Consider the following 12,504-nt stretch of genomic DNA (forward strand, 5'->3'; position numbering starts at 1 on the left):
AGGGCCAGGAGAAGCCAGGGACAAAGAAGGGGAGCGGGGGAGGGCCAGGAGAAGCCAGGGACAAAGAAGGGGAGCGGGGGAGGGCCAGGAGAAGCCAGGGACAAAGAAGGGGAGCGGGGGAGGGCCAGGAGAAGCCAGGGACAAAGAAGGGGAGCGGGGGAGGGCCAGGAGAAGCCAGGGACAAAGAAGGGGAGCGGGGGAGGGCCAGGAGAAGCCAGGGACAAAGAAGGGGAGCGGGGGAGGGCCAGGAGAAGCCAGGGACAAAGAAGGGGAGCGGGGGAGGGCCAGGAGAAGCCAGGGACAAAGAAGGGGAGCGGGGGAGGGCCAGGAGAAGCCAGGGACAAAGAAGGGGAGCGGGGGAGGGCCAGGAGAAGCCAGGGACAAAGAAGGGGAGCGGGGGAGGGCCAGGAGAAGCCAGGGACAAAGAAGGGGAGCGGGGGAGGGCCAGGAGAAGCCAGGGACAAAGAAGGGGAGCGGGGGAGGGCCAGGAGAAGCCAGGGACAAAGAAGGGGAGCGGGGGAGGGCCAGGAGAAGCCAGGGACAAAGAAGGGGAGCGGGGGAGGGGAGGCCCTTCCAGTCCAGGGAGCGTTCCACACGCGTCCCTTCCTCAGCGCCCAGCCGGGCAGTTGCCCTTGGACACGGGACGCACAACATTCCCGGACGCGCGGCGCTCCTCGAAGCTCGGGCCCAGCCCCAGCCCCCCGCTGCGTGTTCTCGGCCCTTGAGCTCGCGCTCCGCCCGCAGCCCTAGCCCTTGCGCACCCACCCACCCTCCACGCTCCTCCCGAGGCGGCCCCGCGCCGCAGCGGCAGCTCGCCGGGACCATGGCCAGCCCCGGGCACGACAGGACCCCGTCCCGGCAGGCTGACGCCCAGCGGGGCAGCGCGGGCAGCAGCAAAAGCAGCGTCGTGAGCCTCTCCTCCAGCAGCCCAAGCACAACGGACGCCAGCAGTCAGACGTCCGAGGAGGAGTTCTACACGCAGAGAAGTACCCGCCCCTCCGCCCCTCGGGGTGCAGGGGCCCTGGGGCTCACTCGCAGGCCGCGCGCCGCCTCGTCCCCGTCTCCCTTTTTACTCCTACGTCCAGAGGCACTTGGGCGACCGGGCTCTAAACCCCTTTCTGTCCCTGGCCGTGTGCCCGAGCAAGCCGCCATCGATCTCCAGCCTTGTCCCTCCTGTTCGCAGAAAGGCTCGGATTTAGGCAATCCCTAAATTCTCCCTTTCAGATCAGGACGTTATTACTGTGTGGGTTTCGTTTTTCACCCATCTGTGCCTCTGACTCTTGTGTGCTAAATCCCTCTATCAATGCAGATCAGTAAATATTCAACAAAATACAGAAACTTGGAGCTATCTTGGGGCACTGAAAGGTTAAAGGGTTTGCCCAAAGTCACACAATCAGCGTGGGTCAAAGGTGAACCCAAGTGGTTTTATCTGTATCCACTATAATCCTGTTGTTTCTTCCTATTATTTGTGTTGGCGGTTTATTATTTTCTAGTTCATCTCTGGGGAAGCACTTACCATCTGGAGGAATCAGAGAAGGACCCATGAAGTCAGAAGTTCTGGTTCTGAAGTTAGAAGACCAGAAATTGTTGGGCCCTTTACTATCTATGTAATGTGGGCAAATTACTTAATTTCTCCGGACATCATTTTTACTGTATATAAGATGAGAATTGAACCAGATAATCTCTAAGATTTTTTTCCTTACTAGTTTCAAACCTCTCATTTTATGAAACTGTTCAAAAGAAGCTTTCCACTCCGTTGTAGAGTAGGGAAGGTTTGAGGGAGTGGGGATCTTATTTTAAATATTTGTCATCTTTCCAAAGAAGTAGGAAGACTCGTTTCCCTGAAATCCAATTTAGCATCAGATACTTCATAACTGTGTGACTCTGGGCAAAGCTTATTCAAAGTGGGATTGTGGGGAGAGGGGGCCCCACAGAATTTAAAATGCAATGTTATTCCACAGGTGGTAGCATTTCCAGGATACTTGATTTATTTAGGGAAAAAGCAACATCTTCCTCCCAAGATGTGATTAGGTAAGAAAACAAAGAACATAAGCCCTCATTTCATTTTTAACTGGATAGTAAAATGCAGGGTATGGGTAAGTACAGTGATTGTCATTTAAAAGTTTTATTTAGCAAATTATGTAGTGAGCACACACGATGAATAAGTCCAAAGAATAAGATATATTCTTGCCCTTCTAATATCTTACAATCTAGCTGGGGTAAAACATGATTGTAACACACAGAAGCACATCTAAATCACATAAACAATTTAGGCAGTACATGGCATGGCAATTTAAAGAAAACAGATTACTTCTGGTTGGTGATCAAGGGGTCTATGAAACAAGATACCAAAATGTTTGAGGAGATATTCATATCTCTTTGTGAAGTCCTTGAGATGAGGGAAAGAGACTGAATCAGGTACTGAACTTGAAAAAAGAAGACAAGGGACCAGAGTGATACATTATAGCAGTGATAGAGAGCAATGGTTCTCAGGACCCATTTGCACATTTAAAAAATTGTTAGAGACCTCCCCAAAGAGCTTTGTTTATGTGGATTTATCTGTTGGTTTTTACTTCATTAGAAATTAGAACATTTAAATATTATGAAAATAGTTTTTACCTGTTGGACCTCCCAAAAAGGCAGTTCCAAGGTCTCTGAACCACTCTTTGAGAACTGCTACTATAGTGAGATGCTCTGAACCTCAAGGAAGAGGAAGTTGCAGGGTGCTGACAGCAGAAGGAAGGTGTAAAAGTGGTACTGGAAACAAGTTGTATGCCCACTTTTTATTCGAGCCTGGTGTCTCAGTATGGATAACAAGAAGGGATAATCTTCAATGAAGAGGATGGCTAGAAATTCTGTATCTTCTGGGGAGAGCCAGGATTCCTTGAGATCCAGAAAATGGAATGTATGGAAGAGAAAAAAATTCAGCATAAATAGGGTATGTTAGAGGGCATAGGGAAAGAGAAAGTCAGAGAAGTACCTGAACTTGGGAAGGGTAAGCTGGCTAGGAGCCATGGAAAGAGATTTTTCAGGAGATGGCAACTTGGAAGAATCTCTTCATCTAGAATCCTGGTATGACCAAGGGGAGGATCTTAGGGGGAGGGGAAGGGAGAGGCAGACTAATGCCTTCCCTAGCTTCTCCATCTATACACCAGAGAGTTGATGATAAAGCAGAAAAGATGGAAAATTCTGGGTCAACACATGCCCACTCTGGAGAAGGGAGTAAGGCTGATGATACACAATGGCACAACTCTGCCTCACTTAAATCCAACTCACTTGCAAGTCAAGACCTTCTGATGTCAACCTTCGGGAATGAAAGACCACTACCACCACCACCAATAGGTTTCTAGCTGGGAAGTAAGAAGATCTGGAATATCTGTGAGCTTTGGACAAATTTTAATCTGAAGACTTTGAGCCCTGACTATGACATATTTTCCCCACTCTACCATGCATATTCAAAAAAATAATGTCTATCTTGTATCTCCCTGTATCTTCAACTCAATTCAATTTGACAAATTTTTGTTAAGTGCTTTCTAAGTACAAAACATTTTGTATTTTGAGCACCTACCTACCTGATGTAGTTACAATTGTGGCTCTGGAGGTGAACTGATCTGTATTTGCTTTGGGCAAAGGGCCTCACCATAGGCATTCTCCACTTGTAGATTCTTTTTGTGGCAAAGTAATATTTTTTGAATGGGGAGGAATTTTTTGCTACAGATGATAGAGAAAAAATAGAAAGTAGTAGAGGGCAGGAAGGCCAGAAAGATAGTTGAAGAAGTGAAGAAGAATATGAGAAGTTGCTGAAAAGGAAAACATTGATTTGCATTCCAAATGCAGAAATAAAGCTAGTCATTCATAAATTATGAGGATGTGGTTATGAAGAGGAAGCAATAAGAGATAGAAAGAATCAAATAAATGTCTGACCAATGGATGCTCATTTCCAGGAAGAGGCTGTGAATTAATCACTGGTGAATTCAACCCACCAAATTATTTAAGAATCATGTAGGAGAAAAAAATTCATTTTTACAACCTTCTGATTAACAAGAAGATACAAAATTTAGTCTGAAAAAAATCTGATTTGGTATTATTTTTTTAATTGACCCCTATGTTGAATCCTGAGTTTCTAATATTTCATTTAACCTTTTATTTATTTGTTTGTTTCTTCACATTTTCTTATTCATTTTTTATTTATTTTTAATTTATGGAAATAATAACAGGACTTAAAGTGAAAAGGAAACTTGAGGCTTCATCTAATCCAACACCTTCATTTTTTAGAGAAAAGGAAGTAGCACCCAATACTTGAATGAGTATTCACCTCATTTCTACAAAAAAAAAAAAAGTAGAGACTCTTTCATTCATCCTTTTTGTATCTCCAAGGCCTAATATAATACCTGACACATAATAGATGCTTAATATTGTATGCACTTTTTGTTGTTGATGCACATCTCTTCCTTCGTATGCCATTAACTCAAATCACTTCATTATTATTGTTGCTTCCTCTGGATTTTTTCAGGCTAAGATGTGCCACCCCCCTCTCAGAATGAAGCATGTTTTTTTTTTAAAACATTGAAAAACTAATATGATCCATTTTCTGCCATACAGTCCACAGAATTTCATAGTTGTTAAGGACCTTAGTAATCATTTAGTGTAGCCTATACCTCTTAGTAGTTCCTCTGCTATTTATGTGATAAATGGAGGAACCTACTAATTCTAGCTCATTCAATTTTTGGATAATTCTTAAGTATTGGGAAATTGAAGCCTAACTCTGCTTCTTTATAGTTCTTGTCTGTAGGGCAATCCCCTCTTCCCAGCTAGCTTTTCAAATGCCTAAAGATTATTATCATGTCCCCCAAAGATTTATCTTCTTTACCTGAGAGTAGAGAATATTTCATTCTGGATATTTGATATTTGTATTCCTAGAAGCCAATTCAAAACCTGGAAGGTAGTAGGTGTTTAATATATGCTTATTGATAAACATGTCAGGTTCTTTCAACCAATCATCAGATGGCATGAACTAAGATCTCCCACCATCCTGTTCACCTTTTTGATGTTTTCCAACCTTTCCTCAAATACCATGCTGCACACAGAATGCAAAACTCCAGAGTGGTCTGATGGGATTAACACATCTCTTTCCTTATTGTGGACTCTACATCTGTCCTAAGGCAGTCTAACATTATATTAGGGTTTTGTTTTTTTTATAGTTATTACCCTTACATTAAGTTAGCAATCCAGATTTAGAATCAGGCATCATATATGAATGCTTCTGTTATGACAGAGAGGTAAGGAAGGAAAATACTAATTTTTTTTCTTATGACTTGTAAGATAATCAATGCTACCATTTCTACATCCAAGTATTATTTGGGTATTAAACAGTCTTCCTATTTATATGATGCTTATGTAAATGTGAGTTTCTCAAGGAATGGCTCTTAGATGATACTTTCATAGCAGTAGAAAGAATACCAGTAACCTTTTTGATGGTGTGCTTTAAAGGACCTGAATTCTAATCTCATCTCTGATGCTTACTATCTATGTGATTTTGGGTAAATCACTAACTTTCATTAATAAATGTAATCTTTTGTCTGAACTTCAGGGAAGAACCCGTTACAGCAGCTCCAAATAAATGTGGGATTGATGTAGCCACCCAGACAGAGATGAGTTGGCTTCAGGATCAGTATAATAAAAGTGGTAAGTGACTGGATTTCTTAGAGTATTCATTCCTACCCTTTCTGTACCCTTTCTGATTTAATGGTATAGTGGAAAGGGCAATGACTTGGGAGTCAAAGGGTTGGGGTTCAAATCCCATCTTTGATGCTTATTGAACATGTGTCCACTTAACCTCCCTGAGCTTCAGTTACTTCATTTGTAAAATATGATGATAAAACAAGCTAATTGGATGAGTCCATTCCAGCTCTAGCTCTGTCATCCGATGTGCCCCAATGTCGTCTCCAAACATAATAGATATGAAGTAGACAGATTTCATATGATTGATTGATGCATAAAACCCTTTTCTTGCTATTATGTTCTATCTAGACTATGAAGATATTTTTTAACAAAAAATTTCAGAGGTCAAGAGGAAGAACTGAGTTCTTCATTCTGGGAAAAAGAATTTATTTAGCTCTAACCTCCAGTTGTCCTGAAACTCTTTCCAGATTTATTCATTTCTGAAGCAGTCAGACACAGGAGGAAAGTATGCTGATTTTTATAAGGAAAAGTCGGACCTGAAAGATTAGTCACTCTCAAAATGATCTGGATGGGATGTGGTAGAAAATGTTGAACAACCAGCTTTCAAAAAAATACCTATCACAAGTTTAATTTTTATTACTAACATTGCCTTCATCACTTTCTTAAGCCAATATAATGAGCAAAACGGTAAATCAAGTTCTTATTTATAGCCTTTGCCTGATTGTAGATGTCACCGTTTCTATCCAAAAAGATTACATCAATTACAATCAATATAATGGCATTCAGGGGTAGCTAGGGGGTGCAGTGGATAGAACACCAGTCTGAAGTCAGGGGGACCTGAGTTCAAATGTGATCTCAGACACTTAACACTGCCTGGCTGTGTGACTCTGGGTGAGTCACTTAACCCCAATTGCCTCAGCAATATATATATATATATATATATATATATATATATATATATATATATATATCACATGCCTAGCTTTCCACATTGGCAGCATTTGTTATTCTTAAGAGAGAAGAACATAATGCTCTGTTTCAAAGAGATCTGACCATAGTGCCTCCCCAAGACAATGAGTTCTTTTGTGTAATCATCTCACCGGGTTTAACAGAGGTCTCATGGCTAGAGGAGCCCTACTCTTTGATCTTCTCTTGCTGATGAGCATAATCTTTCATTTTAAGTCATTATGTGAATTATGGTCTGACATCCCTTTTAACTCCTATCATGTCCCTGGTTATAAGACAATATCCCTTTTATATCACGCTGGGGACTCCACTAAGAAAATTACAAACAAACTGAACTGAAGTGAGGCTATTCCTTCTAGCCTCTCCCCACCCCAGTGCCCTTGATTGCCCTATAAACCAACTGAAAACAATGAAAGGGGGCTGAGCAGTCAGAAGAATTATAGTCTCTTAACCATTATGTGAAAGAATGGTCTACGTCATTAATAATAAGAGAAGTGCACATCTAAATAACATTGAGCTTTCCCTGTGCACCCAGGAAGTCAGCAAAGATAACAAAAGATGGGAATACCCAATGGGGAGTAATTATGGAAAGATGGGCACGCTGGTACACTACTGGTGGAGCTCAGAATTATTCTACATTCTGTTAGGGAAAGTAGTTTGGAATTTTACAAAGAAAGTTATGAAAATATTCATATCCTTTGAACCACTGCTAGACATATCACAAGGAAGTCAGTGATAAAAGAAAGGCTCTCCCTTACACCAAACTATAACATTTCTTTTTATAGTATCAAATAATTGGAAACAAAGTAGATAACCATCAATTGGAGAGTTGTTATTGTATGGCAAGTTTTATTACATGAATGTATTGGAATATGATTGGTCTGTAAGAAATTACGAATATGATAAAACATGGGAAGACATATGAATTGATGTAAAGTAAGCAGAACCAAAAAACAAAAATAAATACTACAGTAATGGTAAATGGAAAAAACAAAAAAAGAGCTACAATTGAATGCTGAAAAATTATAATAATCAAGCTTTGGCCTAAGGAAGAGGCTATGTGAAGTCACTTTTTTCTGCTATTTTGCAGAAGTGAGAGACTATGGCTTTTAACACTACATATAGTGTCAGACTTTTTTTTTTTTAATGTATACATATTTATTTATTATTTATTTTTATTTTTATTTTTTTTGCAACATCCTTTTTTTAATACTTATTATTATAACTTTTTATTGACAGAACCCATGCCTGGGTAATTTTTTACAACATTATCCCTTGCACTCACTTCTGTTCCGACTTCTCCCCTCCCTCCCTTCACCCCCTCCCCCAGATGGCAAGCAGTCCTATACAAGTTAAATATGTCACAGTGTATCCTAGATACAATATATGTGTGCAGAACCGAACAGTTCTCTTGTTGCACAGGAAGAATTGGATTCAGAAGGTAAAAATAACCCGGGAAGAAAGACAAAAATGCAAGCAGTTTACATTCATTTCCCAGTATTCTTTCTTTGGGTATAGCTGCTTCTGTCCATCATTGATCAATTGAAACTGAGTTAGATTTTTTCTTTGTATAAGAAATCCACTTCCATTAGAATACATCTTCATACAGTATCGTTGTTGAGGTATATAATGATCTTCTGGTTCTGCTCATTTCACTCAGCATCAGTTCACGTAAGTCTCTCCAAGCCTCTCTGTATTCATCCCGCTGGTCATTTCTTACAGAACAATAATATTCTATAACATTCATATACCACAATTTACCCAACCATTCTCCAATTGATGGGCATCCATTCATTTTCCAGCTTCTAGCCACTACAAACAGGACTGCCACAAACATTTTGGCACATACAGGTCCCTTTCCCTTCTTTAGTATCTCTTTGGGGTATAAGCCCAGTAGAAACACTGCTGGATCAAAGAGTATGCACAGTTTGATAACTTTTTGAGCATAGTTCCAAATTGCTCTCCAGAATGGCTGGATGTATTCACAATTCCACCAAGTGTCAGACTTTTAAAATACATTTTTTTAGTTTTTGCTAGAATAGTTTTTTCCCTTTTGTTTGTAATAAAGGATACCTCTCTGGGAGGCACTGAGGAAGATATATTGGGAAATGAAGATTAATATAAAAATTAAAGATATCAATAGAAATTAATTTTAAAGGACAAGGTGAAGATAATCTTTGCTCTCCTTGCTACTGTCAATGGAATTGTTATACTTCTTACCAAATCATATAGTCATAGGATTCTACAGTTGAAAGATTCTTTAGCAGCATTTTCAGCCGAGTAACACTCATTAATCTTGGGCATCCCCCAAGGTTCTGTCCTTGGTCCTCTGTCTGTACTATTTTGCTTGGTGTTCTCATTGCCCTCCCAAAATTCAATTATCATCTCTATTGATGATTCTCAGATCTGCTTTTCTACTAATATTCCTCCTAATCTGTAGATTTACATCTCTGTCTATTGGACATCTGGAACTAGATATCCCAGAGACATCTTAAACTTTGTCCAAAATTGAACTCTTTGTCTTCCCCCACCCAAGTCTTCTTTTCTTTTTAACTTCCCATTACTATTGAGGGTATCACCTTCCTCCCAGTCACCCCGAGTTGCAATCTAATAGTCATCCTGCACTACTCACTCTTTCATCACATCTCCTCATATCCAGTCTCTTGCCATTCTAACTTCATAAATTCTTTTATATATATAGCCCTTCTATCCTCTGGCATAGATACCATCTTACTGCTGGCCCATATCTTATCATACCCGGACTATTGCAATAATTTGCTGATGAGTCTCTCTGTTGGAACCAGTCTCCCCTTCTCCATTCCAATCCATCTTCCACTTAAGTATCAAATAGATATTCCTAACATTCAAGTCTGACCAGATAACACCCTGTCCCCTTTCATAAACACCAGTGGCTCTTTATCTCTTCCAAGATCAAATATAAAATTCTCTGTTTGACTTGACCCCTTCCTTCCTTTCTAGTCTTTTAGTATCTTGTTCCCCTCCATATACTTCTTTTTTCATATGAGATTCAATGCAGTGACTCTGGTCTTCTTTCTGTTCTTTCCATAAGCCCCTCCACCTTCTGATTCTCAGCACTTCCACTGTCTCATTCCTGGAATGCTCTCCCTCTTGACTTCCTGGATCTCCTTCACATCTCAGCCACAATCCTACATTTTACAAGAAACCTTTTTGGTTTCTCCTTAACCCTAGGGATGACCCTCTGAGATTACCCCCAGTTTATCTTGGATATAGCTTCTTTGTACATAGTTGTTTAGACTGTGAGCCCATAACAGCACACTGGGTAATTTTTCTTCTTTCTTTGTATATCTATGTGTACAGTACCTGATTTTTAATCATTGAAAGACTCCTCAATAATGGAAATCTCTCTGACTGTTAAATCAGCCCTTTCCATTGGTCAGCTCTAATTCTTTCTTATATTTGTACAACTTCTAGATTCTAGTAATGCTTCTTAATTTGAAACTAGCCTTTTTTTCCTTTTTCTTTTTCTTGACAATCTCTGAGTTATTTTCTGCTATACTTTTGGATCTTTTACTTATTAAGTTTTTTGGCTATGTCTCTCCTTACCTCCCTGTATGTGTACAATTGATTTTTTAAAATCATATGTAGAACTTTGCATTCCTATTCAATTAAAAAATCCTCTGCTTGAAGTCCTACTTCAGGACTGGTATGTGGTAGACTAATTATCCCTCCCAGCTTTATTTCACTGGCACCAAAATAATTTATTAAAAAAAAAGTTGAACAGAGCAGGTCCAAAGACAGAGCCTTAAAGTATTCCACTCAATATTTCCCTCCAGGTTGAATTTTTTTTCTTTAATCAACACACTTTGGGTTCTATCATTTAACCTATTCTAATCTACTTAACTACACTATCATCTGGTCTACATTTCTTCATTTTGTCTTTATAAATATTGCTAGAGAATTTACCAAACACTTTACTAAAAACCAAATACACTATGTCTGTTATTTTCTGACTTTGGTAGTTTAGAAATCTTGAAAAAAAAAAGGAAATTAATTTAGTCTACCATGATTTGTTTATAATGAAGCCACACTGGCTTATATTGGATATCACTTCCCTTTTAATAAATCATTCTGCAATTTTTACAAGAATAGACATCAAACCCTCTGGCCTGCATTTTTCACCTTTTTTGAAAGTAAGAGGGTTGCCTTTCTCCAATTTTGCAGTGCCCCCTTGTTAAAAATGTATGTTCCTTATCTCATCTGGAAAAAGATATAAACTGAGTTCAAATAATTTTGGAGGTTCTCAACTGAGTTGAATTGAGGTTCCAGATGAGCAAGGTACACATTTCTAAAATTACCCCATATAGAACTTAGTAACTTATAAGAATCAGGATTTGAGTGGGAAAAGGTATTATGCTTAATGCCCTTGGTTTCTTTGATATTCAGCTGTAAATGTTATAGCCAATGTCTGGTGGGAGATGTTTATGTGATATTGTATATACAGTCTTTGGATATAAGTGTTTTCTGGCCTCAGAGTGCATTCTTCTGTCATCACAAATAATGCAACTGCAAAAATCCTTTTACTTAGAGTTCTACATTTTAATTTCATTTTCCATTTAATTCAGTAACATAAGGTCATAAGTAACATAATTACAATGTACTATTCCAATTACTTAATTTCCATTACAATTTTATATTGTTTTCTGGATTAAATTACATTTTATTTTTACATTTATGTGATTGTGGCTTCTTTTTTTTTCCTTTTTTTAAATGATGGTTTCTTCATTTTTAATAATTTTATTTTTAAAAGTGAATTTTCTTGATGTTTTTTTATTTCTACATCATAATCACTTTCATATACCTCTAGACAAGAGAGCTCTAATTTCTCCTTCCTTGCATCAAAGAAAGAAAAACAGATAAAACCAAAGGACACAGTTATTGCATCTTTACAAGAATATATCGAGATTGTGAAGACTAGTTCCACTTTAACCTTATGTTATGTAATTTCAACAGAGCTTCACAACATAGCAAGGCAATCCTTTTAAACTTCCTTAATCACCTCAATACTTCATTCTCCATATCATTGCTTTCCTCCTTAAACCTCTCAAAGTCCACTCTTCTCCCACCTTTTCAGATGAGAAACTTGCCTCATATTTCATTGAAAAAATTAAGAGTATCTTCTCTCTCCTCCCCATCTCACATCATTTAGATATCTTCTCCTTCACTCCAGTTCCATGTGAAAAACTGACTGTTTCTTTTTGTCAAAGCAAACCTCTCTAAAAAACAAAGTGATCCCCTTCTATCTTTTCCAATGGATTGCCTCCTCTGTCTTACCTTCACTCTCTCCCTCTTTCCGGGTTGCTTTCCTCCAGACTACAGGTCTACTTCCTTCTCCCAAAAAAAAAAAAAAAAAAACACATTTGATCCATCCATCCCCACTAGCCACCATTCCATATCTTTCCACTCTTTTGTAGTCAAACTTCTTGAGAAAGCCATCTATAAGTGCCTTCACTTCCTTTCTTCTCACTCTCAACTCTCTCTAGCCTGACCTCTGATCTCATCATTTAACTCTCCAATTTACTAACCATCTCTTAATTGCCAAGTCTAATGGACTTTTCTCAGTTCTCATCTCTCTTGACCTCTCTGCAGACTTTGTCACTGACAATCACCCTCTTCTCCTTGACATTTTCTTCTTTGTGTACTTTCTTGACATTGCTTTTTTTGTGATTTTTCTCCTACTTTTCTGATTGATTCTTCCCAATCTCCTTTGCTAGATTTTCATCCAAGTCATGCCCTTTAATCTTGGCTCTCCACCAGATAGTTTTTTCTGACTTGGACCCTCTTCTGTTCTCCATCTGTCCTAATTTCCACGCCTAT

The 12,504-nt window shown here is 39.2% G+C and overlaps 1 protein-coding gene across 3 annotated transcripts in view; it reads left to right on the forward strand.

The window, feature by feature from the left end:
• Positions 1–692: 692 nt before the first annotated feature.
• ERICH6 (glutamate rich 6) overlaps positions 693–12,504 on the forward strand; it is a 44,287-nt gene continuing 32,475 nt past the window's right edge. For 2 of the 3 annotated variants that reach the window (XM_031957772.1, XM_031957773.1), the window contains exons 1-3: positions 693–986; positions 1,962–2,031; positions 5,591–5,685. In XM_031957772.1, the coding sequence (XP_031813632.1) occupies positions 824–986; positions 1,962–2,031; positions 5,591–5,685 (328 nt within the window). In that variant the 5' untranslated portion in view covers positions 693–823. Of the gene's footprint in view, positions 987–1,172; positions 1,244–1,961; positions 2,032–5,590; positions 5,686–12,504 lie in introns of those variants that run through there. The other variant, XM_031957774.1, reaches the window with a different exon arrangement.

This window comes from Sarcophilus harrisii, chromosome 3, assembly GCF_902635505.1.
Source record: "Sarcophilus harrisii chromosome 3, mSarHar1.11, whole genome shotgun sequence".
Lineage (NCBI taxonomy): Eukaryota > Metazoa > Chordata > Mammalia > Dasyuromorphia > Dasyuridae > Sarcophilus > Sarcophilus harrisii.